At 43.6% G+C, this 27,940-nt stretch overlaps 2 protein-coding genes across 9 annotated transcripts in view; one reads left to right on the top strand and one right to left on the bottom strand.

Annotated features, from left to right (window-relative positions):
• vps13a (vacuolar protein sorting 13 homolog A) overlaps positions 1 to 11,400 on the top strand; it is a 60,246-nt gene extending 48,846 nt beyond the window's left edge. For 5 of the 8 annotated variants that reach the window (XM_024439346.2, XM_042330638.1, XM_024439345.2 and 2 more), the window contains 9 exons: positions 948 to 1,029; positions 1,241 to 1,354; positions 1,512 to 1,587; positions 1,771 to 1,934; positions 2,164 to 2,448; positions 5,355 to 5,440; positions 5,574 to 5,697; positions 7,542 to 7,616; positions 7,791 to 10,038. In XM_024439346.2, the coding sequence (XP_024295114.1) occupies positions 948 to 1,029; positions 1,241 to 1,354; positions 1,512 to 1,587; positions 1,771 to 1,934; positions 2,164 to 2,448; positions 5,355 to 5,440; positions 5,574 to 5,697; positions 7,542 to 7,616; positions 7,791 to 7,841 (1,057 nt within the window). In that variant the 3' untranslated portion in view covers positions 7,842 to 10,038. The other 3 variants (XR_002955469.2, XM_024439348.2, XM_024439350.2) reach the window with 3 other exon arrangements.
• On the bottom strand, positions 10,147 to 26,133 carry LOC112263267 (guanine nucleotide-binding protein subunit alpha-14). Its single transcript, XM_024439351.2, has 7 exons — positions 25,658 to 26,133; positions 13,936 to 14,120; positions 13,622 to 13,776; positions 12,523 to 12,651; positions 12,064 to 12,193; positions 11,690 to 11,843; positions 10,147 to 11,418 (listed from the first exon to the last, which is right to left on the bottom strand). Exons 1-7 carry the CDS (start codon positions 25,779 to 25,781, stop codon positions 11,228 to 11,230), a joined length of 1,068 nt encoding a protein of 355 aa, XP_024295119.1. The 5' UTR covers positions 25,782 to 26,133; the 3' UTR covers positions 10,147 to 11,227.
• Positions 26,134 to 27,940: the final 1,807 nt, after the last annotated feature.

The raw sequence follows: 27,940 nt of genomic DNA on the forward strand, positions 1-27,940 counted from the left end.
ACAAACCTCAGATTTCCCACTTCCTGGTTGGATTTTTATCAGGTTTTTGCCTGCCATATGAGTTCTGTTATACTCAGACATCATTCAAACAGTTTTAGAAACTTCAGTGTTTTCTATCCAATGCTACTAATAATGTGCATATATTAGCATCTGGGACAGAGTAGCAGGCAGTTTACTCTGCACCTTATTTATCCAAGCTACTCAATACTGCCCCCCTGTCACCAAGAAGTTAAGGGCTGGCAGAGGGAAGAGCAGTTGATTGACCGAATAGGGTCAATTAAATGACAGTTTCTCTCAAATAAAAAGCCTGTCGATGATGATAAAATAATGAATAAAAGCATCACTTATCCCATTCTTCTCAGTTGTGATGCCAGTCAGACAACTTGCATGGCAGGGAAAAAGAAGAATTTGTAGGCTTCTGTGCATTTGTTTTCCACAATTTTGAAAAATCACCAGAAGTCAGAGATGGGGCTTTATTTGGCTTTCTTAAGTCTGTTTTCTAAATTGTCTGAAATATTTCCAGTGCACTAAAGGCAGGTTTCCTTTCTTTGGCCCAGACCTGATTCATCTGAATGAGCTCAGATGACCCCGAAGAGCTAACCCTTGGTTTTCTATCTTTTGACTCTGAATTGTTTAATGGGGTGTGTTCATCTGCCAGGGGAATAAATATGGAGGAGACTTTTTCTAGAGCCAACTCAAGGTCAACTCTGAGAATATAGAAAATAGTGGCTTAACCAGAGTAGAATGCATCATGTGCAATGGCTAGCTCTCTCTCTCTCTCACACACACACACACACACACACACACACACACACCATACAGAGACTCTACAAAACCACTTAATGCTAATTATTTGCTTATGGCAAGGCTTTATTCAACCATGTCCTTTTTTTTGTATACATTTACACTAGAGTCGGACCCAAAGTCATTTTCTGTAACTTCCCTAGATTGGCCTTCTTCGAGCTGACCTTCCAGTTTCGCACTCGCCAGCAACTACAATGGGAGGTCATCAGACACTACTCGAAACAGGTAACGTCTCACACACATTCCACTCCAAGTGGGCTCCAATGGCCAAATCCGAACTGAAAATGTGCACATCCAACGCAAATGTTCTCACTTCAATTAATTAATGTGAAGAATGTTAGTTCAATCCAGGTTCCTCATCTTAGAAAGGGGAATCCTAACAACTCATTGAGTTATTATGATACACGACTGAGCCGTGTTCTCATCTGTGTCCCAGGCGATAAAGCAGATGTATGTGCTGGTGTTGGGCTTGGACGTGCTGGGAAACCCCTTTGGACTGATCCGAGGTCTGTCGGAGGGAGTGGAGGCTTTCTTCTACGAGCCCTATCAGGTGAGACCACAGTACAACTAATATGAACCACACCAGGTAGGCACTAAATCCCTTGTAGCACCGAACACTACCAGTACGGATGTGCACTACTTGACACAGTGCGGTAGGTATCCATGTAGATGGCATGTATCTGAGTAATTGTTTTGGGCTTCCCCAGGGAGCTATCCAGGGGCCAGAGGAGTTTGTGGAGGGTATGGCGCTGGGGGTGAAAGCGCTGGTTGGAGGAGCAGTAGGTAAGTTATGCTCTCGCTCATCTCTTTTCTGCTAACCTTGATTCTCTTTAGTTCCTTCATTACCATCCCTCCACTTCCCGACTTAACTGTTCCCCCCCCCTGACATATATCTCTCTTCCCTCTCCTATCTACTTGGCCCCTCTCTCTTCTTCTCCACTGTGTTCACGCTGTCCCCTCTCCCAGGTGGCATTGCGGGCGCTGCCTCCAGGATCACAGGCGCCATGGCGAAGGGTGTGGCTGCCATGACAATGGACGAGGAGTACCAGCAGAAGAGACGGGAGGCTATGAACAAGCAGCCTAGCGGCCTGAGAGAGGGCCTGACCCGCGGAGGCAAAGGACTGGTGTCTGTGAGTCTGACCTACTATAGTATACTAACACCAGTACAGACTAACTGACCCAGCAACACCAGCATAACCGGGGACCTGTTCAGTAGGACCCAACGTAGCAAAATTGAAGATGAGCATTGTTGTCAATTGAACACAACCAGTATAGCTGAGCAGTAGAAACAGTCTCTCAGGCCGGTTCTCTCTCAAATATGCTACTCTGTCTGTAACACTCGCCTTTTCTCCGTCTCAGGGCTTTGTCAGTGGGATCACAGGGATTGTCACCAAGCCTATTAAAGGTGCTCAGAAGGAGGGCGCGGCGGGCTTCTTTAAGGGTGTGGGCAAGGGGCTAGTGGGTGCTGTGGCCAGACCCACTGGAGGCATCATCGACATGGCCAGCAGCACCTTCCAGGGCATCAAGAGGGCAGCTGAGACATCCCAGGATGTGGAGAGTCTGCGTCCGCCTCGCTTCATCCATGAGGACGGGGTCATCCGACCATACAAGGAAAGAGAGGGCATCGGCAGCCAGATGCTACAGGTAACAGGAATTCTCGGGGAAACAAAACAAATCCTTATTTCCTCTAAACAGATGGCTCCCCTGACTTGGGTGGTGTTCATTAGGCACCAAATGGAGAGAAAAAAAAAGGAACTACATGAACCTGTCCAATAAGAAACGCTCATCTTCGTTTTCTGTTGCAAAACTTTTCAAAAGGTTTTCCTTCTCGTGTCCTAATGAACACGACCCTGAGGTCAGTGTTCATGTTAATGAGTGTGGCCTCACATAGAAACACCCCCTCGCTCTCCATCTCTCGCTCCACTTCTCAACCCCTTATTGCCTCTCAGTCCCGATAGGTTTTCATTATCTCATCCTGTGATTATGTGCTTTCACCCACCTGCTCTAAAGTTCTCCCATAGCCGCATGGCTGCTGTAGCTCTCTGTGTGTGAGTCCCACTTAGTGATGGACATGGCAGAGGTCGAGTTCCTGCCCGACTAGATACGCATGCGTTGCGTTGCATAAACCAATGGTTGCAGTCCACGTCATGGACTGTGCAGTCAGGCATCAGATTGCTATATCATATGACGTAGTTAGCTGATATGTTAAATAACCCATCCAGGCGTTGTAAAATCGGGCACGCATCTGCCATGTAGTCGAGCAGGAACATGACCGGAGTTGGGGCCGATTCCATTTCAATTCAGTCAATTCAATTTGACTCTTGAGTTTTAATGGAATGGACCCAACCCTTGTCAGTGGCCTGTAGGGCTGTAGTGGAATGGGACCGTCGTTAGCAGAAGCTGTAGTGAGCCAAGGCATTGAGGTGTTGGCTGTAATTTTGTTTTGTGTAGTTGTGGGGTCACTATACTTGTGGTTTCTAGCTGTAGCTTGAGCACTACCAGAATCTGTACTGTACTTCTGTATTGATGTTTCACTGAGAATGTTGAAGTGATGTCGTCATTTTATTCCATTTAAATAAAATAAAAAGATATCCGTAGAGCTGGAGATTAATAGTAGCGTCAGTCTCTGTCTGTCTGTATGTGCTTGTCTGTCTGTCCTGACATTGGCTTTGTCTTCTCTCTTGTCATGTCCACAGAAAACGGTGGCCTTCACTGAAGGGAGTAGAACTGTCAGTGATGATGATGATGATGATGAACAAGCACTATACATATCAAATGTGTTACTGTTACTATTGTTGATGTGGATGATAACAAGTAGAATTGAATTGATAAGCACTAGTTAATGCTTTGGTCTTTCCTAGTTTATCTTGAAGCTGCACTGTACTGGCGTTTTTGAGTGGTGATATGTTGTTTTTGTAGCGCTAGAGATGATTAGAGACGGCCGTGTCTGTCCTGTCTGTTCTGACATTGGCTTTGTCTTCTCTCTTGTCATGTCCACAGAAAAGGGTGGCCTTCACTGAATGGAGTAGGACTGGCAATGATGATGATGACAGCTAGAATGGAATTGCTAAGTCCTAGTTGATGCTTTGGTCTTCCATAGCTTTTAATGTGTTGTCAGTCAATGTGGAGTAGCCTGCTCCAGCAGGATATTTTAACATTCAATGCATCCCGAATAACACGACTAACCAACTGCCAGCCAATTTGTCATTCTCGGCTGTTTGTATGTTTTGGTTACTCTAGACGTACACTGTATTTCAATAGTTTTTATGAAACACCCATGTATTCTCAGGATTCTGCTGCTGCAGGACCCCTCTTGTCAAGTAAAAGCATAATTCTACTTAATTGAACCGTCTTCTGTCATCCAACCTTCTACCCTATCATGTAAGGGGGAGGAGTCAGAAAGCCAAGAGACTCGTCAATCATACTCTTTGATCTGAGAATAATTCATAATATTCTATTTTGGAACAAGTTTATATTATTCACTTTATCTGGAATCCTTAAAGGGACACTTCTGGATTGTTGTATCTACTTCCCCAGAGTCAGATGAACTAGTGGATACTATTTTTGTGTCTCTGTGTCCAGTATTAAGGTAGTTGGAGGTAGTTTTGCAAGCCAATGTTAACTAGCGTTAGCACAATGACTGGAAGTCTATGGGTATCTGCTAGCATGCTCACCTCTGTCCACAAAACAGAAACGATACCAAAGGTGCTGGGGTGGACAGTGGTGCTGTTTCCCCTAATGCAGATTCCATCTTTAAGTTCATATGAAATCTGTTGTATTGGTCTGGACTGGATTCATGCAATAGTCAGTCAGCAGTCCTCCCTCTTGGCATTTTGGCACCTCTCTCTTTCATGAGACTCCTTGCTATGCGCGCAGTCACATACTCATAGCCAGCACAACTTCCCTTCTGAATAAAGTGCATTTTGAAACATCTCTATCGTCTTCACATCCCTACCTTTTCCCTTCCCTTCATCAACACTCATTAACATGCTTTTATGAGCAGTTTATAAACAGTCCATAACAGGTATACATTGGACTCAATAACGTATCAGTGTACCGCAGTGGAACATTTTAGATGTCGTTTGACATGTCTCCGGGTCAAAGACCATGGCCCTGTTTTTGACTATTTTTTAAAAGCAACCTTGGTTCCCTTGACGTGATCACTGATCTTATGCAATTTGATGTGTAAGCAACTGTTGTAGCAGAGCTTTCTTCGATCCACCCATGTCAGAATTTCTTCAAAGAAGATGTAATCAAACGGGGGCCTAGGATGTGTCCAGTATACAAGGTGTTGTCAGGTCAGGAGGTGAAGTAGGTGTAGATCAGCAACAATACCATCAGATCATCTGCCAGAGCCTGTGTGAATGGTCAACATCCTGAAGCCATTTTAATCAAACTTTGGATAAAGGTACCGAGTGACTCGTTTGTGTATCATATCAACAGTAGACTTAGCGTAGCAAATGTGTTTTTATATACCCAATTTGATAAATGTGTGCATATCTTCTCAAATGTGCTTGAACAAACCTGATAAGTTAATATTTCTCTTTTAGAAAATTGAAAATGGAAGGTTCGCCAAGTACAGATACTTTGCGCACGCCAAAGTGAACGAGTCCGATTTCCTGATGATCACCAAAAGGTAAGAGGCTGGCTGGGGTTTGTTTCTGAAAGTGGACTGCAGTGACTTAAGAGTGCTGCTGTTTCACTTCCTGTGTCACCGTCTTGTCTGCCAGTGAATGTTCTGAGTCTCTACCTCTCTTGCCTTTCACCAGGGGAATCTTTTTCGTGACCAAAGGTACATTTGGGCAGCTGACCTGCGAGTGGCAGTATCTGTTCGACGAGTTCACCAAGGAGCCCATGATCGTGGAGGGGAGGCGGCTTCGGATCGAGGCCAAGGTATCCTCATCTGCTTATTGTCATCCATACACAGGCACACACAAATGACTAACTACCACATGAAACTCTCCTTTATCAAACTGCTCATCATATCTATCTGAATAACCACTCCTGTTTCCATCCATCATGATACTCACACCTGCCTAGGAAATACTCATTTGCATCCGAACTGTTTGTTCCTCTATATTAACACTAGAACTGCTAGGCCTCGAGGGACACTCCTTCCAGCTAATGAGCAGTCATTCTTTCTAACCGTGTAATTAATAAGTTTCATATATGCTATTGGTAAAATAATCATTTGGTTGTGTTCATGAAGGCGTTAAGTAACATTTGCACCCCAACCACAAAGACGGGTCAGCAATGCGCTCGGTCAAATGATTAAAATATTAACCTGAACATCATTATAAGCTCCAAGTGTGCTTGATAATTAGTAAAAATCCGCACAAAATCAATAATTGCGTTTTATAATGAATGCGTTGATATGACAGCAGTCGATTATTGTCAGCTCATGTTTACATGGTGTGCATTTTCAGCAATGGCATCAATTGGATATCATTTAGCGCTCATCCCTTGTCTTGACAGTCAACATGAATCTTCGCCACTTTCACTCGCATGACACACTTCCCACAAACAGCTGTCTTGGGTTCTGTTCTTTGTGCACCTGACCACATGGCGCTGTGTCCTCCCCTGGGAGCTGTGTCCTCCCCTGGGAGCTGTGTCCTCCCCTGGGAGCTGTGTCCTCCCCTGGGAGCTGTGTCCTCCCCTGGGAGCTGTGTCCTCCCCTGGGAGCTGTGTCCTCCCCTGGGAGCTGTGTCCTCCCTGGGAGCTGTGTCCTCCCCTGGGAGCTGTGTCCTCCCCTGGGAGCTGTGTCCTCCCCTGGGAGCTGTGTCCTCCCCTGGGAGCTGTGCGCAATTTGGCTCGTGTGGAATCTTTGCTGCTGCCTTGGCCCTCATGTCTCTGTCACGTAGCCCGTATGTCAGACTCATGATGAAGTCTCTCCTGGGCATGGTGTTGTTGATGCACTGCTTGAACAACACTTGTGCGTTGATGGCAGCCAAGTCCAGCTTGTTATAGAAAACGGCAACAGGCCAGCCGGCAGGTGCCTCCTTTCAGAGTACAGCCGTGCCTTCTAAGGCAAAACATACACACCATCCTATGGAACAGTATAGAGCAGTAAAACATGAGCATTATTTTCCCATAAGAAAAACGCGTGTTCTACAGAAGGGCATAATGCCGTCGCATAAGTTTATCTATATATGGCGATGCGTATCATGTAATATTGACATGCCTTTGCTTGGTTGTAGCGCGTCGTAGGATCTGGTTTTCTCATCGTGTCCCCGTCGATGGCAACTGTCGGCTGCATGGTGCTGATGACAGGGATGTTATTTCTCGACTTGCTTTGGTAAAGTGCGAGTGCTGTCTTGTCATTCTTCGGCACCTTTGTGGAGTACAACGGCTGTGTGTGTGCCTTATTCTGCGTAGCGTGAGGGAACTCTATTCCAATGTCGGGGAATGAGTGGAGCAGGCCCTACTGTCAGGGGGAGGGGAGGGGGGGGTTGGGACCATTCAAATAATGACATGCCTTCCTAAAACTGGTTAAAACTCCAGTTCTGTTTGTGATGTTAAGATTCTAACAAGGGCAGTGTGTTCTATAGACTTATTTAGGAAAAGTCAAGGACAGAGGTGGAGATGACTTAAAAATGGCAGAGCAATAAAATCAATACATTCATAACCATTCAAAATGACTGCTTCAGAGGTTCTAGTGCTGATAGTATCTCACCGTACGTCCCCCTATTTCTCAGAACTCGTGTTGAACTAAAAACTATTTCCTGTGTGTGTTTCAGGAGAGAGTGAAGTCTGTGTTTCATGCCAAAGAGTTTGGGAAGATAATAAACTTCAGAAGTCCAGAAATAGCCAAGGTGGGTTAGCATAACATAAATATAAACTGCTGCCAGTCTTTATACATGGCAAACAGTATTTGTCAGTGATCAACACAAAACTTACACAATAGTTTATTTAGGATGTGGTTCCAAGTTGTAATGTGACTTTTGATGGTGTAGTTTTTAAATGCGTATGGTTTTGTTTATCTGCAGTGGGTTCTTACCAAGCTTGAAGACGCCAGGGAGAGTCTACACAAATACTGATTGGCCACTCTAATAGGGCCACCAACCAGCACTGAGACATGACAAAAAAGTACAACGTTGACTGTTATAGTGTGTGTGTAAGCATGCTAGGAGAGTAGGGTGTGCCTCCATCAGTGTACTACTAACTCTCAGGTTAGACTTTCTCTTTCATTCACACACACACACACACACACACACACACACACACACACACACACACACACGGACTGTCTGGACATCTTGCAGACACACACGGACTCCACTATCACAAACACCATCACTGTTTCGGTTGTACACAGCAATATGGCAGGAATATCGGCTAACTCCTTGCACTACCGTAAGCCTGCATGTGGTTGTACCCGAAGAGGCCGCGGTGGGAGTATTTGATGGCGGCAAACCTCTCTCGGATGTTCTGTCGGTGTCACAGGTGAAGTGGGAGTAGACAGTCTTTTCTCGGTCTGGGTTCTGCTCCTGGTACATCTTCTCCCTGGCTGCTTTAGGGTCATTCTGCAGCCCTGGAAATGAGCTTTAGTTCTGATGTGTGGAGTCAGCCTCTATCTCTATGTCAGCTTGCAGTCTGTCTGTAAAACAATGTTTGTGTTGTGAACACACTGTCACCGCTCCGATTGTACACAACTATGTGCTAAATGTCTCCTTTTTCCCCAAATAAATGTTTTTTTGTTGTTTTCGTTGACAAAGTAGGGTACCTGAATGACTTTTCAAACTGCCACTGTTGAAGTAGCCCTATCCATCACATTTCAATCCGTTTGCCAGTTACTGAGTGATGTGCTTGAAAAGAGTTTGGCCAAATGTGAAGTATTATTGTGGGACTTGGAGCACTGGGTTTAACTGCCTTGATATGTATATGTTACACACACTGTTATTTTACTGGTTTATATAGGATGGGGGACACACACACATACAAACGTTAAACTGTTCATCTGCTTGTTGTGATAGTTATTCTTAACCAATACTCCCCTTTTTCTTAAATCACTAACTTATGTTTTTCTATACATTTCTGCAAGCTATGACTTTGCACGTGATCGAAAAAAGCATGCTATTTTTATACAGTACACGTTGATCTGCTGTAAAATGATTTCAATAGAGTATCCTGTGTGTATATACAGGTAACTTCCAAAATAAAGGAAACACCAACATAGTGTCTTTAATAGGGCATCGGGCCACCCAAACCGCTTCAATGCGCCTTGGAATAGATTATACAAGTGTCTGGAACTCTATTGGAGGGATGCAAAACCATTCTTCCACAATAAATGTAATATTTTTGTTTTGTTGATGGTGGTGGACAATGCTTGGAATCTGGTGACTGAGGCGGCAGGGTAGCCTAGTGGTTAGAGCGTTGGACTAGTAACCGGAAGGTTGCAAGTTCAAATCCCCGAGCTGACAAGGTACAAATCTGTCGTTCTGCCACTGAATAGGCTGTTCCACTGTTCCTAGGCCGTCAATGAAAATAAGAATTTGTTCTTAACTGACTTGCCTAGTCAAATAAAAACAACAAAAGACACCCGCTCCTTTGAGACCCCTCATGGGCAACTGGACATTTTTATATTATGATGGGAAGCATGATGGGATGTTATATGGTTAATTTACTCAGGAACCACACCTTTGGAAGCACCTGACTTCAATATAATTTGTACCCCTCATTTACTCAAGTGTTTCCGTTATTTTGGAAGTTGTGTGTATAGATATAGATATTGCTCTCTATTTAAGACAGGCGGCACCTTAATTGGGGAGGACGAGCTCATAGTAAATGGCTGGAATGGAATAAATTTCAATGGTATCAAACACATGGAAACTATGTGTTTGTTCTGTACCATTCCATGTGTTTAATACCAATCCATTCTAGCCATTGTTATGAGCCGTCCTCCCCTCAGCAGCCTCCTGTGATTTAAGATAATCTATTGAGGGGGGGTTGTATCTCATCATTGCCGATTTTCATGTTTTTATACAGCAGGTATGCAATGCCATTAACAACGAAGAGTTATGCAATGGAGAGACATATTTCAAATAAATTGTCAGCTGCTACATTCATACTCAAATGTTTTAAAGGTTTGTTTTGGTTTGGGGTCACTAATTAATGTAACTAAATTATTTAATATGTTTTGCCTTTGTCAGCAAGTGCTCTCATTGTGAGACAGTATAAAATCACTGGTGCAGGTAAAGTTCTGCCATTTTTTTTAAAAATAAAGGGTCTATTTAATTTGTTTGGTATTGGTCTTCCTGTCATTATGGGATCTACAAAGACACAATCTGCACACATTTCTCTCTCCAAGTTCTGCTTGACACTTTTTAATCTGAGACGCACCAATAAAAATTGTAAATTTGACTAACAATTTATTGAAATGTAACAATGTAGAAATGACTTAATGCACATATTAAGTAAGTAAATGGTCATAATCTATGAATGGAGAATTCTTTCATGACCAAAAATCGGTTGTTAGGAATACCTATTCATGTTTATGCACTTCGGGGTGAATCCTAACTCCCACTTCAAATTTGAATTTTCACTTAGTTTCCCATTGACAACAACTGAAAATTTGAATCAAGTGGAAGTAAGGATTTGCACCTAAATGAAGGTCTCTGGTAAATGTGTCTATAGTTCACTGGAATTATTCTGTTATTCCTCTCACAAACAAGGCACTTTAGACTGATTACTTGGCTAAAATATGTACGTCTTCACTGTTTAGATATATGACGGAGTACATAAATACAGTATCTGTATGAAAACATTGCATTTTTGCGGCCAAGTGTTGCTCACATTTAAGCAAGTAAAAGACTTGGACAAGGACTGAATCCACAATTTCACTTGCACTCTCACTGTCGTCACTATCACACTACTGCTCAAGGAAAGACATCCTGAGGAGTGTTGTACGTAATTGCTAGATACATCAGCTTAACACAGTTCATTTTTATATCAATCAAAAGGTGCTATACTTTAACTCCTTCCTCTGCTAACTCCACAACAAATAAATTAAAGTCGTCCATTTCATGGAAAAAAAAAAAAAATTTTTGGTACAACGACCATACAATAAAAATCTATTTTACTTAAAACGTAATGTTGGCATCCCTGTCACTATACATATGAGTAGAATTTTCATCCTTTTGAAAAGTTATCTAGAGGAGCTTTTCTCTTGGTATAGATGCTCAACCTAAGAGGCACCCTGGACAGAAAAACAGCACTACAAATCTGGCAGTCTGAGCATATCCTTCTATCACATCAATCTGACCTTCCAACCTAACCATATACATCTACTCTCAGGTCGCCTAGCCAGATCCCAGATCTGTATGTGCTTTAACCAACTCATGTCAACGATAGAGAAGTTGGCTGAAGCACATCATCTCGGACCAGTCTAGATGTCTCCTAACCTTGCATAAGCCCTAGCTCTCCTCTAAACCAGGTTGAACTCCTTGAGGTTGTGTCTGAGGATGGTGTCTTTGACAGCAACAAAGACAAAGCGGATGTTCTCTGTGTCGGTGGCACAGGTGAAGTGGGAGTAGACAGTCTTTTCTCGGTCTGGGTTCTGCTCCTGGTACATCTTCAGGATGAACTCCCTGGCTGCTTTAGGGTCATTCTGTGGCCCTGGAAACAAGAGCTTTAGTTATGGCGTGTGTACCTATAGGAGGTTCGATGAACTACACTTGTGATGCGTAACCTTGCCTGAGACTTGAAAATGTGTTAGCTCCCAGAACGAATGCCTAGGCTTTAGCTCAGTGGGCTAACATGTTTTTGAGTCATGTGGCAGCCTGGGTTTGATACCAGGTTGGTCAAGTGTGTGTTAAGTAATGTGTTTACTTACTATACACATAAGAATAGCGGTCACACACAACACACAAACACTACTAGAGCTTACCGGTGTATTCTGGGAAGTAGTTGACAAGGTGGGAGTGTGTGATCTTCTCCTCGAGGATGTCAGTTTTGTTGAGGAAAAGGATTACAGAAGAGCGCTGGAACCAGGGGTATGTGATGATGGTCTTGAAGAGGGCTTTGCTCTCTTCCATGCGGTTCTAGGGGAAGTTGATGCACGTACAGTAAGTGGATATGATGGTCCATACTCATCTAATTTGTGAGATCCATTTAACTTGTGCATTTTAATGTGAGGTACATTTGACTTAATAGCTTATTTTACTCATCAATTTTACACGACAGCATGTTAGCTCAACGAATGCGGCCTTCAAGTGTATCAGGCAAAGGCCCGTGACCGTGCTCTGACTGACGGGAGCTCACCTCATTGTCACACTCAGCCAGCACCTGGTCGTACTCACTAAGCGCCACCAAGAAGATGATGGATGTGACGTTCTCAAAGCAGTGGATCCACTTTCTCCTCTCTGACCTCTGACCCCCCACGTCCACCATCCTGTCACAACAAGCCAATGTTTGGAGTGCTGCTTATTGTATACCAATAGACAGACATATTTGTTGTTTACAAGCAAACTTCTCATTTGAGTGACGCGCGCGCATCCTCAACAAAAAAGCTCTGTAGCAGGATGGCTAACGCTGAAGTTGGGATCTTGCTAAACTTGGAGTGATGACCATGAAAACATTCTCTATCCACTCCCATGTAAACACACCCCTTTCTGATTTGGAACTGCCCGTGCAACTTTTCATGACACAGACAGGAAATAGTGTAGTGTTTCTCGTATGTAGGACACTCAGTGGCGATTGGAGAACCAAAGTGTCCCTCACCTGAAGATGACGTTTTCCATGTCGAAGGGGTACTCGATGATGCCTGTTGTAGGTACTCGGACCCTCAGGATGTCCTGCTGGGTGGGCAGGTAGGAGGGCTCTGCGATCCTGTCCATGTCACTCAGATAACTGAACAACACATGAAGAAAACGTTTAAGGGAATGATGTGTGCTCGCCAAGAGAAAAGAACAATGATGCCACAACCAATGATACACACAATTTACATTGGTATACGCTGAAGAAAACCCAGCTAGAGTCCAAATATTGTCCATGTAATTAAACAGGGCTTGTTGGCAGCATATTCACATTCCAGTATGAATATTGATTTAGTTCCTTCTAGGGCATGCAGGGAAAACATTGCAGCAGCACAGATTTCATCTTTAAGGGTCATTGAATGGCAGAGTACTGTGCACCTGTCTGGTCAAGGTTGTCACACGCACACAGAGTTGACCCACCTAAACGCCGCCACGCGCATCATCACTGACACAATACGATCTATCCGCTTTTCTGACTCCCTGTCCTGACAAACGTCACCCCCCATACACCCAAGACTCGAAACTACCCACAAAATGATTGAAATAGTCTTCAATGCCCCACACCTGACGCTCCAATTTGTAAAGACGCACCCACTGATGACTTCAACACAAATCTCACCTGGACACAAGAGTGGGAGTCACTGGACCTGACAAATAAGCACCGCATCATGACCCACACACAACAGCCCCCTGGTCTCAACCTCCCCAGGAAGGAGTCGTCCACCCTCAATAGGTTAAAGACTGGCCACGGCCCATGCCTCGCCAAACCTCCACCGATAGGGAGCTTTTATTCCTTATGTGCCTGTGGGGTGGAGTAAACCATGCACTACATCCTTGAAGCCTGTCCAATCCACAAACTCAGTGGAGGCCTATTAACCCTCAACACAACAGGACTGGAAGCAACCGCTTAACATTTTTTATGGCTTCGCAGTCTTATGTTATAGTGTCTTTACTTTTTGGCGATAGACATGTCTTTGGCTAAGGCCAAGTTACCTGACCTGTGGTTTTCCTGATCATGACCAGTTCAAGAAAAACTCCTGGCCCTATGACCTCAGTCTACTCACTATTTGGCGGAGTCAGAAAGCTGGTACTCCCTGCGACGGTCGTAGCACTCCTGCACTCCACTGTCCATCCACAGGCTCCTGATGGCGTCCACATGGCCTCTCTCCAGATCATTCACCATGTCCACCTCCACCTCACTCAACATGCTGGCATAGCCCTGGGAGGGAGGGAGCAAACAAGATGGTTGGGTTGTGTTCCTTGGGGCACGCAATGGAAAATGCTTTAAAACACTTCACAAAGGAAAACGAAAGTCTTTGGCTCCGTGATCAGCCAGTACTGAGGTAGGGCTGAAGTGTAATGTTGCTGGGATTCTTGCCTTATTCTGGGCCTCAGAGTAGGGGATGTTGAGGGTCTCCATGGCGCGGATCATGGACTGCATGGCAGTGAAGATGTTCTGGTACACCAGCTTGGTGAAGCCGCGCTTGTCCTCCTCTGAGTAGCCGGCCCCATGGATGATTCTCATCTGTTTAATGAAGGTGCTCTTCCCACTCTCTCCAGTACCTGACAGAAAGGAGGGAGGAAAGAGACACGGTTGATCACAATTCAGCCCCTTACATGTGGTGTTCCCCAAGGCACTCTATTTGGCCCAGTCTTACTCCTTGCCCTCATCAATGACGCTGCATAAAAGGCTGCCGACCCTGTGTGTAAATATGTCAGTGACATGAATAGACTTGAAACAAGCAAGCTGCAGCAACCATCAACAATGCAGAAGCAACTAGATACGCTCAGCACCTGGTCCACCAACAGCGACATATCAAAAGCCAAAGTACTCCATCTCATTATCCAACAGGACCTGCACTAGAGCAGTGCAGAGCACGTGGTCTAGTGGTAAAGCTCCTGGCTCTAGATACAGTGTGTACCTCTCCCCACCGGAGACAGGGGTTTGATCTCCCTGTCCCCCCTTCCCAATGGCCCGTCTCCCTTTCTCATTCATTCATCATAACTGTCTCAATAAAGTCTACAAAACATATAAGAATTCCAGGTCCGCTGAAGTCACAGGTAAAAACTCAACGTGGTCTGCAGTGAGTTGCCAGTAAATGCTACTACTGCTGCAGAGGGAATGAGTAGGGTCCAGGGAAGAGGAGAGGGCCAGGAGAGTAGGGCCCAGGGAAGAGGAGAGGGCCAGGAGAGTAGGGCCCAGGGAAGAGGATAGGGCCAGGAGAGCAATGCGTGTCCAGCAGATAGAACAGCAGAGCCTGTGACTGTGTAACCCCACCTCCGCTGCTCTATGAATCACCCGCGGTTAACTCTATCACAAACAACCACACCAGGATGTAAACACACACTGAAAAAACCATCCATCCACCCTGCTACTGTAAGAACAATGAGCAGTGTGTGTGTCTAGTTGACAAGGAGACCTTAGAGCCAGGGCCTCTGTCCTTTGTATGTATCCCAGCAGCAGTGCTCTAGCAGCACGGCAGCCTTCACTCCCAGCTGTGTTTTTGTTTCTGTGCCTCTGAAAATATTAATCTGGACACATTATATCAGCACTATGGCAGGATTAGGTTGAGCCTCATCCCCCAATCACAGCACTGATACACACACACACACACACACACATTATCTAATGAGTCGGGCAACAGCAACACATATTAAGTGAACTGCTCCGAGGCCATAAATGATTGACAGATTCATTGATGAATAGAATAGTGACCTTGATCAAAAATATATTATGTGAAGACACTCATAGACCCAAAACAGGGAAGTGCTTCCATTGAAGAGCTGTAACGGAGCATGTATTAAACTCTTGTTGCCACCAGATTGTTAGCTTCTCTTGAAGAGGAATTGACCTGGATAGGCCGAGGTGAAAAAGAGACGAAAAAAAGGAAAGAGAGGCGAGAAAGGGGGATGGGGAGAGGAGAGAAGCTTGTTCTTGAGAAGTGTGCTGTATAAAGAGGGGGCCAGCTGGTTAACAGTCTTCTCTCGTTCTGTAAACTGTTTTGCGTCGTTTCTGAGAGGAAGTCAAAGACGGGCTCATTCCTGACCACAATTTAGTCACAGTTCCTGAAGCCCCTCAGGATTTAAACATGTCAGCATAGGAATAAATGCTGCCAACAACACACCAGACACCAACAGATTCAGAACAAACGTTCCTCTGTTGCTGGGTCTCCTCTGTCTCTAGCCGCTTGTGAATCCAACGCACCTCACTCAAACACACACCCACCTTCCAGCCAAACATTAAGCTACTCTTGGAGGACAATGGAAGTGGTCTTCAAAAATGCTTCTTGCAGTGTTTGTACGTGTGAGAGTTGAGATGGAGGGTTTCCAAGAGACTAAAAACAAATAAGTAAGTTGTTGCTAAGGAAACTGTATTTGCAGACATCTGTACATAGGCTTTGACAAATTTGAATGAATTTGACTTTCAAAAGTTAGCCAGTCAATATTCTAATGAGAACAACATGAAAACATGTCCTCAATAAGCCGACAGATCCATCCATCAATCAGACATAATGGGCAGGGACTTGTGCCTGACCATGACCAATCAAAGAGGTCACAGGCACTTGTGAATATTAAGTTGACCAATCAAAAGGGAGAGTTAGCATGTACAACTGTCCAAAGCAGTCAGAGGGGGAGCTGGTATTTACACTTACCCTCATGATCTATTAAACCATAGAGATACAATATCAATGTTCCATTGAATTATATTTTAAACACTGTACTGGTGAGGGTTGATCCATCCTTTTGCCATTGAGATTAGAAAGTTACGTCAGTTTTCCAAATCAATACAAGAGTTATATTAATATACCAACTTAATTCCATCCATTAGGACCTTCACACAGAGAACAGAACATGATTTAGCTATAGGCCTATACACCTATTTTATGCTTACAGTAATTATGCATTCTTTCAGACCCCTACTTTTAAAAATATAATATAACACAAAGCCCACCACCCATCATTGAAGAACTTTATGATTTCCAGTTGAATACGTTTTTATTCTAGTGTACATTGCTCTCCCCGTCCTTACCACAAAACTCCCCTAGTTCCCCTCATGACAGTTACACTTATACCAAGCAAAATATAAACGCAACATGTAAAGTCTTGGTCCCATGTTTCATGAGCTGAGATAACAGATCCCAGAAATGTTCCACTTGCACAAAAAACATATTTCTGTCAAATGTTGTGCAGAAATTTGTTTACATCCCTTTTAGTGAGCATGTATTCTCTGTAAAGATAATCCATCCACCTGACAGGTGTGGCATATCAAGAAGCTGATTAAACAGCATGATCGTTACAGAGGTGCACCTTGTGTTGGGGACAATAAAAGACCACAAAAAATGTACAGTTTTTGTCTCACAACATAATTCCACAGATGTCTCAAGTTGAGGGAGTGTGCAATTGACATGCTGGCTGCAGGAATGTCCACCAGAGCTGTTGCCAGACAATTCAATGTTAATTTCTCTACCATAAGTCAGAAACCATCTCAGGGAAGCTCATCTGCGTGCTCGTCGTCCTCACCAGGGTCTTGACCTGACTGCAGTTTGGCATCGTAACCGACTTTACTGGCCAAATGCTCACCTTCAATGACCACTGGGACGCTGGAGAAGTGTGCTCTTCATGGATTTCAACTGTACCGGACAGATGGCAGACAAGGTGTTATGGTGTCGTGTGGGTGAGTGGTTCGCTGATGTCAACGTTGTGAACAGGTTGCCCCATGGAGGCAATGCGGTTATGGTAAGGTCATGCATAAGCTACGGACAACGAACACAATTGCATTTTAGCGATGGCAATTTGAATGCACAGAGATACCGTGACACAGAGATCCTGAGGTCCATTGTCGTGCCATTCATCGGCCGCCATCACCTCATGTTTTAAAAATGTCCCAGTTCTTCCATGGCCTGTATACTCACCAGACATGAGCATGTTTTGGATGCCCTGGATTGATGTATACGACAGTGTGTTCCAGTTCCCGCCAATATCCAGCAACAACATTCCACAGGCCACAATCAACAGCCTGATCTACCTTTATGCAAAGGAGATGTGTCGTGCTGCATGAGGCAAATGGTGGTCACACCAGATACTGACTGGTGTTCTGATCCACAACCTACCTTTTTTTTAAAGGTATCTGTGACCAACAGGTGCATGGTTGTATTCCCAATCATGTGAAATACTTAGATTAGGGCCTAATTTATTTATTTAAATTGACTGATTTCCTTATATGAACTGTAAATCTTAGAAATTGTTGCATGTTGCGTTTATATTTTTGTTCAGTATACATGCAGCATCCCATCCATGCAGAAAACCCTTGATTTGACCATTTCTATTGGCCATTGACTTCAAAAATATATAGTAGATGATTGTTGATGATGAATTATACTGGAAACGGTTCACTCTCAATGATTCATGATTCTTGAGTCAAAAAAAATGAACACCAGGAAGATAAAGTTGGTAATTATTTGGCTACCCAGCGTGTGTAAACTAACAGTGTGTAAACTAACAGTTGGACCTACAGTTAAAAAGGGCTAGCCTGACTACCCATCCACAAACGCCACACCCACTAGCCTTTCTTATGGAGTGATTGCTAGAGCAGAAGAATAAAATTCAGAATGAGTCGTCAGGCAAAAAAATGGGCTGCATAAGAACCTACATTTGTGCGTGTGAACGATCTTGCGTGCGTGTGTGTTACTGTAATGGCCAATCTGTTGGGCAAAGAGAAGTGTGTGTGTGGTGTGAGGGTGATGCTCTGTAGACTGTCGGAGGTTCTGTCTGTGGTTGTTTGGACATGTTTATCGGCTCTCTCAGCTCCTCTCTGCAGACCCCATCACACACTCTCGCTGCTAGCATTCCTCTCTGAGTCCTGCTGCAAGAACACCACGTCCTCACACACTACCAGCCTGAGCTGGTTCAACAAATATGTACAGTGCATTCAGAAAGTATTCAGACCCCTTCCCTTTTTCCACATTTTGTTTCGTCACAGCTTCATTCTAAAATGGATTCAATTCATTGTTTCCCTCAACAATCTACACACAATACTCCATAATGACAAAGTGAAAACAGGTTTTAAAAAAATAAGAAAAACCTTATTTACAGACTTTTCTATGAGACTTGAAATTGAGCTCAGGTGCATCTCGTTTTCATTGATCATCCTTGAGATGTTTTTACAACTTTATTGGAGTCCACCTGTGGTAAATTCATTTAATTGGACAGGAATTGGAAAGGTAGACACCTGTCTGTATAAGGTCCCATAGTTGACAGTGCATGTCAGAGCAAAAGCAAGCCATGAGGTCCAAGGAATTGTCTGTAAAGCTCAGAGACAGGAGTGTGTTGAGGAAGGGGACCAAAACATTTCTGCAGCATTGAAGGTCCCCAAGAACACAGTGGCCTCCATCATTCTTAAATGAAAGACATTTGGAACCACCAAGACTCTTCCTAGAGCTGGCCGCCCGGCCAAACTGAGCAATCGGGGGAGGAGGGCTTTGGTCATCTCCAGAGTTCCTCTGTGGAGATGGCAGAACCTTCCAGAAGGACAACCATCCCTGCAGCACTCCACCAATCGGGCCGTTATTGTAGGGTGGCCAGACGGAAGTCACTCCTCAGTAAAAGGCACATGACAGACCACTTTAAGTTTGCCAAAAGGCACCTAAAGGACTCTGACCATAAGAAACAAGATTCTCTGATCTGATGAATCCAAGATTGAACTCATTAGCCTGAATGCCAAGCATCACGTCTGGAGGAAACCTGGCACCATCCCTATGGTCAATAATGGAGGTTTGTTAGCAGTGTCCAAACCTGGCACCATCTCCTTCACCAAAATCCAGACAGCTTATGTTCTGAAAGAGCTGCAAAATCACAAACTGTTATATTACTGTTACAAACTGTTATATTTAAAATCTTCGAAAGCCAAGTTAACAAACAGATCACCGAACACTTAGATTCCCAACGTACCTTCTCCACTATGCAATTTGGTTTCCGAGCTGGTCATGGGTGTACCTCAGTCACACTCAAGGTCGATAAAAGACAGTACTGTGCAGCCGTCTTCATTGACCTCGCCAAGGCTTTCGACTCTGTCAATCACTGCATTCTTATCGGCAGACTCAATAGCCTTGGCTTCTTAAATGACTGCCTCGCCTGGTTCACCAACTACTTCTCAGATAGAGTGTTAATGCTAAATTGTAATTATGTTTCCTCTATGGCGTACAGTGGGGCAAAAAAGTATTTAGTCAGCCACCAATTGTGCATGTTCTCCGACTTAAAAAGATGAGAGAGGCCTGTAATTTTCATCATAGGTACAGTTCAACTATGACAGACAAAATGAGGAAAAAAATCCAGAAAATCACATTGTAGGACTTTTAATGAATTTATTTGCAAATTATGGTGGAAAATAAGTATTTGGTCACCTACAAACAAGCAAGATTTCTGGCTCTCACAGACCTGTAACTTCTTCTTTAAGAGGCTCCTCTGTCCTCCACTCGTTACCTGTATTAATGGCACCTGTTTTAACTTGTTATCAGTATAAAAGACACCTATCCACAACCTCAAACAGTCAAACTCCAAACTCCACTATGGCCAAGACCAAAGAGCTGTCAAAGGACACCAGAAACAAAATTGTAGACCTGCACCAGGCTGGGAAGACTGAATCTGTAATAGGTAAGCAGCTTGGTTTGAAGAAATCAACTGTGGGAGCAATTATTAGGAAATGGAAGACATACAAGACCCCTGATAATCTCCCTCGATCTGGGGCTCCACGCAAAATCACCCCATGGGGTCAAAATGATCACAAGAACGGTGAGCAAAAATCCCAGAACCACACGGGGGAACCTAGTGAAGGACCTGCAGAGAGCTGGGACCAAAGTAACAAAGCCTACCATCAGTAACACACTACGCCGCCAGGGACTCAAATCCTGCAGTGCCAGACGTGTCCCCCTGCTTAAGTACATGTCCAGGCCCGTCTGAAGTTTGCTAGAGAGCATTTGGATGATCCAGAAGAAGATTGGGAGAATGTCATATGGTCAGATGAAACCAAAATATAACTTTTTGGTAAAACCTCAACTCGTCGTGTTTGGAGGACAAAGCATGCTGAGTTGCATCCAAAGAACACCATACCTACTGTGAAGCATGGGGGTGGAAACATCATGCTTTAGGGCTGTTTTTCTGCAAAGGGGCTAGGACGACTGATCCGTGTAAAGGAAAGAATGAATGGGTCCATGTATCGTGAGATTTTGAGTGAAAACCTCCTTCCATCAGCAAGTGCATTGAAGATGAAACGTGGCTGGGTCTTTCAGCATGACAATGACCCCAAACACACCGCCCGGGCAACGAAGGAGTGGCTTCGTAAGAAGCATTTCAAGGTCCTGGAGTGGCCTAGCCAGTCTCCAGATCTCAACCCCATAGAAAATCTTTGGAGGGAGTTGAAAGTCCGTGTTGCCCAGCAACAGCCCCAAAACATCACTGCTCTAGAGGAGATCTGCATGGAGGAATGGGCCAAAATACCAGTAACAGTGTGTGAAAACCTTGTGAAGACTTACAGAAAACGTTTGACCTCTGTCATTGCCAACAAAAGGTATATAACAAAGTATTGAGATAAACTTTTGTTATTGATCAAATACTTATTTTCCACCATAATTTGCAAATAAATTCCTTAAAAATCATTAAAAATGTGATTCTCTGGATTTTTTTCTCATTTTGTCTGTCATAGTTGAAGCGTACCTATGATGAAAATTACAAGCCTCTCTCATCTTTTCAAGTGGGAGAACTTGCACAATTGGTGGCTGACTAAATACTTTTTTGCCCCACTGTATTTATTGCCTTACCTCCCTACTCGTCTACATTTGCACACACTGTACATAGATTTTTCTATTGTGTTATTGACTGTACGCTTGTTTATGTGTAACTCTGTGTTGTTGTTTTTGTCGCACTGCTTTGCTTTATCATGGCCAGGTCGCAGTTGTAAATGAGAACTTGTTATCAACTGGCCTACCTGGTTAAATAAAGGTGAAAGCATCATGCTGTGGGAATGTTTTTCAACGGCAGGGACTGGGAGATTGAGGGTACGAAAGAAAAGTACAGAGAGATCTTTGATGAAAACTGCTCCAGAGTGCTCAGGACCTCAGACTGGGTGGGGTGAAGGTTCACCTTCCAACAGGACAACGACCCTAAGCACACAGCCAAGACAATGCAGGAGTGGCTTGGGGACAAGTCTCTGAATGTCCTTGAGTGGCCCAGCCAGAGCCCGGACTTGAACCCGATCGAACATCTCTGGAGAGGCCTGAAAATAGCTGTGCAGCGACATTCCCCTTCCAACCTGACAGAGCTTGAGAGGATCTGCAGAGAAGAATGGGAGAAACTTCCTAAATTCAGGTGTGCCAAGCTTGTAGCGTCATACCCAAGAAGACTTGAGGCTGTAATCGCTGCCAAAGGTGCTTCAACAAAGCACTGAGTAAATGGTCAGAATACCTATGTAAACGTGATAATTCTTTTTTTTTCTGCAAACATTTCGGAAAACCTGATTTTGCTTTGTCATTATGGGCTATTGTGTGCAGATTTATGATGGGAAAAACAAACTATTTAATACATTTTAGAATAAGGCTGTAACGTAACAAAATGTTGAAAAAGTCAAGGGGTCTGAATACTTTCCGAATGCACTGTATGTTTGAGCACATCACTGTAACATTTTCTCTGACTGAATCTCTAATATAGGATGTGAAGGCATGGTGCTGAATTTGATTCAGTCAGTCAGCCAGGCAGTCTCAACAGAGAGACAAGCGTCAAAGGTTAAGATTTCATAGCAATGTTTGGAGAAGCAGGCAGGAGATTTAAGGGTACTGTCCAGAAACAACCCCTAGTCCCTACCCCCTAGACAATTGTCGCGATCTGAGAGGATGTGACAGGTTTAAGCGATATGACAGTAGCTCCAACTTGCCCTCTAATAGGCTACTAGAAATGATGTTGTATTGCTTACACCTGTCCAATCCTCTCAGATATGTATAGAATTTGGGACATCTATTCTGTAACTTTACAGTGCAATTTTAAAAGTTGCCTGTGTGTTTGCCTGATAGTTCAAATTATCAGAAAGTATCTACATTTGATTGTGAAGTTCAACAAAGTCACTTATAGATGATTTGAACATGCTAATATCGGTTCCATGACTTGAATGGGATTTGTGCCACAAATGCTAAAACATTAGCATTTGGAACCCGCTCCAGGGAAACTAAACCAAAGCATGGATTTCTGGCCTACCTTGTCCATAGGCTGCTTATAGGGTAAGGAAACAAATATGTCATTTTGTCATTTGAACTATCCCTTTAACATCCCGTGTTTAGAAGTTGACATGTCAGGTGGTTATAGTTCAAAGAATTATGAATTATTTTGAAAATATATACAAAGGTAAATGATCATTTCTACAGTTTCTATCTGGTTTAAGTTCAACTTTTAGTAGTTCGTTTGAACCAAAACCAAAAACATTCTAAAAGAGATTCAGCCTATTATTTTCTTACTACGGCGACCATGACGGATTGAATTGTATTTCAGCCCTCATCTGGAGTGCACGGTCATATGTTATGCACCATTGGTTTACACAGTGATGTAATAGTGAAATAGGGTTATTACCATACCAGTAGTACCACTGTGGTTACCACCACCAGTCAGTCCGCTTCCCTGTCTATCTGTCTGCCCAGCTGGCCCCTCCCCCGCTCAGAGGAGCATTCAGCTGTGGGCATTACTGGCATTAGCTATAACCATAACCACCCAGCTTGCCCCCCTGACCACAGAAACAGATACACAAACCTCCACTTCCTCATTTGTGGGAGCTAAGGTGTGAGGACAGTAGCCTACACAAAACCCTGCTGCAGAATCTGTATAGTCTCTTACTGAAGCGTGAGGAGGCAGATGCTGGTGTAAAAACAGAGGTGGATCCATTGAACCACACTCACGTGAAAAGTAAGTTCCCTTGCCTGCGGTGATGACTGATGCCCTCTGTTCACCAATGCTAACAAGCAATAGTTCAAAGTGTTACACAATACACATGGTGATCATATATAGGTCTGGCCCAGACACCCTGCAGTGTCAACCTTTTCATCATGCGCTGAATGTCTCCCATGAGTTTTACTGTGGGCAGTCACTGGTCTAATGACACCTTCAGGGACATATAGTGGCTCACACACTTCACTGCTTCTCAAACACACACTGGACAGAAGAGCACCATCTAAGGTGTTTCCTTATAACACAACTAGGCCTATGTTGGTCTGCTTTATGGCAAACAAAGATATTCAAGTTGTAGACATGTCTGTGATACATTCTGATGTAATTCTTAACATAAGATATGGCTTTTATAATGGTTTTGTGGTGTTTAACAGGTGAAGATCTATCGGAAACACAAGATATCCAGTGTTTATGACATTTAAATAAAAGTTGTTTATATGAGAATGTGCGTTTACAAGCCCTTCTTTTTTTCACTCTAGACTTTCGGGTGTGTGATTAGAGCACACTTTCCAGGAGCGTTGATCAGGCAAAACTGAAATGATACTCTCAGCTGTATTTGCATGACTTTGCATGAGAAAATAACCGTGGTACACCAGCTACCTGCGACTACAAACACATCGGTGGGCCAACGCCCCAAGGCAAGGCACCAACATTTCGTCATTGAAAGCTTCGCAGTTAATTATTATTAGTTGTTAGCAAAGTAAGCTATTCTATTTGTTGACAATGAAAGTGAAACCATCACATTTTTTTCACCAATACAATTTCATTCACCTCGACTGGGTGCAAAGTAGCCCAATAATGTACGGTTAAGGAGCAGGAACCCTAACTCTAACTCTATAAAGGTGTGTAGTAATTTAACCTTTTGTTTTTTGAAAATGATTTCTCGTCGATATGAAAGTTCAGTACCAAATGTTTCCAAAACCGTATTGCAAGTGAGGCGTATTGACATTGAGACAGAGCTTCTGGGCAGCGTCGGTGCATTTGCCCCGGATGGCAGACAGGTTCGTAAATACAACGGTATATGTTTAACATTGCTGTCTATGAATGGGCTAGTTGCAAAGGCGCCTTCTATCTGAGCAGCACAACTGTTTAGTAAGCCTTGGCAATATTTTTTTTTAAAGTTATGCTTAATAGCCTAGAAAAAAAGTGTGAGTGCCTAGGCTATGTTGAGAAGTTGTGCAGTGCTGACATTATAGAACAATGTGGAACAACTGTGCCAAGCTCAGTGAACAGTGCCAGAGCGCACCACAACCACATCCGGTGAGGGAGGGTGAAGTCTGGGTGAAGGAAATGAAATTAAAAGGAGATTAAAAAAAAAGAAGGAATGTGCTCCCATGTCTGCACAGCATGGACACATTATAGGCCTATTACTTAATGTATTAAATGTGTTATAGTCTAACATCACTGTGATAGCCTAGCCTACTGATCCTTTCCTCACCTGACTTGACACCTATGGCCAGGTGTGGTCCACGTTTTGCCTAGTAGCCAATTTCGAAAAATGGTTGTACATCCGTTGTTTTCCTCTTGTTATATCTCCTTCACTGACAGTCACTCAATTAGCCCATGTCAGTAATGTTGGGGGGATAAATTAGTCTATTTAGTCTAACTAAATCAGCTATCTAAACTTGTAGTTAACATGAATTACTGACTGGGCACACAGGGCACCTGCTCAGGGGCCCAGATCTCCAGGGGACCCACACTTAACATGTCATAAATGTCATAAATCATAGGAACATGTGTAGAATTGCAGGACATCTGCTCTAAAACTGCAAAAATAAAAAACTTATTTGTTTACCATTTGCTAATAAAATACCTTCTCCTCTGTACATATTCAATTATAGTTTTTAATCCAGGTGCTCAGTTAGTGTGAGTTAATGTGTAGCAGCTATAGCTAATAGGCTATGTGTTTGTAGATCGACTGAGGTGAATGAAGCTGCAGCAACCAATATGATTGATAATGGCTGGGGTCATTTTTGCTCTTCTCCAAATAGCATTTTAACGTTTTTAAATTGTATAGGAATTAAGTAAATGAGCTTCAACTTTCTTCAAATGTAATGGACCCTGGCTACAGCCGTGGCTATGCACTAAGCAGTGTGATTGACAGATGTGATAGCTCTCACCTAATAGCAGCAGTTTGAGTTCCCTGCGCGAGTCTTTCTTGTCCCGCCGCAGTTGCCTGTCAATCTCCTGATTGATTCTCTGATTCTCCTTCTCCTCGGCCGACATACAACATCCAGCCATCATTGACGCAGTCACTGTCCAATGTCCCCTCTGTTTGCACTTACAGCACTGGAGAAGATGGAGCAGTAGACACGGGAGTCCCAATGAAAGGCCAACCTGTCTGTCCAATTAGTTCCTCCCGGTCGGAATGCGCATAGCAAATAAATTGTTATTTTCGTTTTCCCGTTTGATCTTTCTGTCTGAAGTTCCCGGAATCGTCTCCTTCCCAGTTGTCGGTATAGGAATACTAACCTCCTGCTCTACAGGTAACAGCTACAAGCTGTGGGTGAACGTTAGACTGGCAGTGCGCATATGTTTTCCTGGCGCTTGGTCACATCCTGAACTTTATCCAAGGCAGTAGAAGGACACATCTCCACCGGGGCGGGGACGGGCGCGCCTACAGTAGATGCCCGACTATGATATAGTTACTTACAAGGAGCCTGCAGGAAGCAGGGCCGGTTCTAGCCTTTGAGGGCCCTAAGCAAAGTTTGGTTGGGGGCCCCCCACCTTGCACAAAATATTTTAGCAGCTCCCCTGTTGATGGTGGAGAGGAAAGTTAATTTCCTGCAATTCTACACATTTTGCCATGGGGCGTAGAGAAAATGTGGCAGTTTTAAAGCACATTTTCTGCATTTCTACCAAATTTTCCATGAGTCAGAGGGAAACATTTAGCAGTTTTACAGCAAATTTCCTGCAATTCTAGCCATTTTGGAATGACTTATGCCTTGTCGATATTGTATCTGAGTTAGAATGACTAACAAAATCAATGGGGCTCCTTGGAGGTCAGGCCTTGTGAGCTGGTAGGTATTCGGCCAGGATTACTATAAATTTAGATAGCTGGCTAGATTAACTAACAATGTAAAAATTGGTAGATGACATGGCTAATTAAGTGACTGTCAGTGACTGACATAACAAAATAAAAACTGCTGATGAAATGACACCTGGTGTATTCTACTATTCTATCACTCAATAGTAAGTTGAGACCCCGACTCCAGTTCCTAAAATATATACACTTACCGGTCAAAAGTTTTAAAACACCTACTGATTCAAGAGTTTTCTTTATTTTTACTATTTTCTACATTGTAGAATAATAGTGAAGACATCAAAACTATGAAAGAACACATATGGAATCATGTAGTAACCAAAAAAGTGTTAAGCAAATCAAAATATATTTTATATTTGAGATTCTTCAAAGTAACCACCCTTTGCCTTGATGACAGCTTTGCATACTCTTGGCATTCTCTCAACCAGCTTCACCTGGAATGCTTTTCCAACAGTCTTGAAGGAGTTCCCACATATGCTGAGCACTTGTTGGCTGCTTTTCCTTCACTCTGTGGTCCGACTCATCTCAATCCATCTCAATTGGGTTGAGGTCGGGTGATTGTGGAGGCCAGGTCATCTGATGCAGCACTCCATCACTCTCCTTCTTGGTCAAATTGCCCTTACACAGCCTGGAAGTGTGCTTCGGGTCATTGTCCTGTTGAAAAATAAATGATAGCCAGATGGGATGCAAACCAGATGGGATGGCGTATCGCTGCAGAATGCTGTGGTAGCCATGCTGGTTAAGTGTGCCTTGAATTCTAAATAAATCACTGACAGTGTCACCAGCAAAGCACCCCACACAATCACACCTCCTCCTCCATGCTTCACAGTGGCAACCACACATGCGGAGATCATCCGTTCACTTACTCTTTGTCTGACAAAGACCTGGCGGTTGGAACCAAAAATCGCAAATTTGGACTCATCAGACAAAAGGACAGATTTCCACCGGTCTAATATCCATTTCTCTTGTTTCTTGGCACTAGCAAGTCTCTTCTTATTATTTATGTCCTTTAGTAGTGGTTTCTTTGAAGCAATTCAACCATGAAGGCCTGATTCACATAGTCTTCTCTGAACAGTTGAGATGTGTCTGTTACTTGAACTCTGTGAAGCATTTATTTGGGCTGCAATTTGAGGTGCAGTTAATCGCCGATTTCGGAGGCTGGTAACTCCAATGAGCTTATCCTCCGCAACAGAAGTAACTCTGGGTCTTCCATTCCTGTGGCGATCCTCAGGAGAGCTAGTTTCATCATAGTGCTTGATGTTTTTGCGACTGCACTTGAAGACACTTTCAAAGTTCTTGACATTTTCCAGATTGACTGACCTTCATGTCTTAAAATAATGATGGACTGTCATTTCCCTTT

This window comes from Oncorhynchus tshawytscha, linkage group LG12 (assembly GCF_018296145.1).
Source record: "Oncorhynchus tshawytscha isolate Ot180627B linkage group LG12, Otsh_v2.0, whole genome shotgun sequence".
NCBI classification, from domain to species: Eukaryota; Metazoa; Chordata; class Actinopteri; order Salmoniformes; family Salmonidae; genus Oncorhynchus; species Oncorhynchus tshawytscha.

Coding starts and splice junctions, on each gene's coding strand:
- LOC112263267 (XM_024439351.2), bottom strand. CDS start 25,781: ATGATGGCTGGATGTTGTATGTCGGCCGAGGAGAAGGAGAATCAGAGA. Junction 14,121..25,657: donor ACTCAAACTGCTGCTATTAG/GTGAGAGCTATC, acceptor CCTTTCTGTCAG/GTACTGGAGAGAGTGGGAAG. Junction 11,419..11,689: donor CTACTTCCCAGAATACACCG/GTAAGCTCTAGT, acceptor TCTTGTTTCCAG/GGCCACAGAATGACCCTAAA.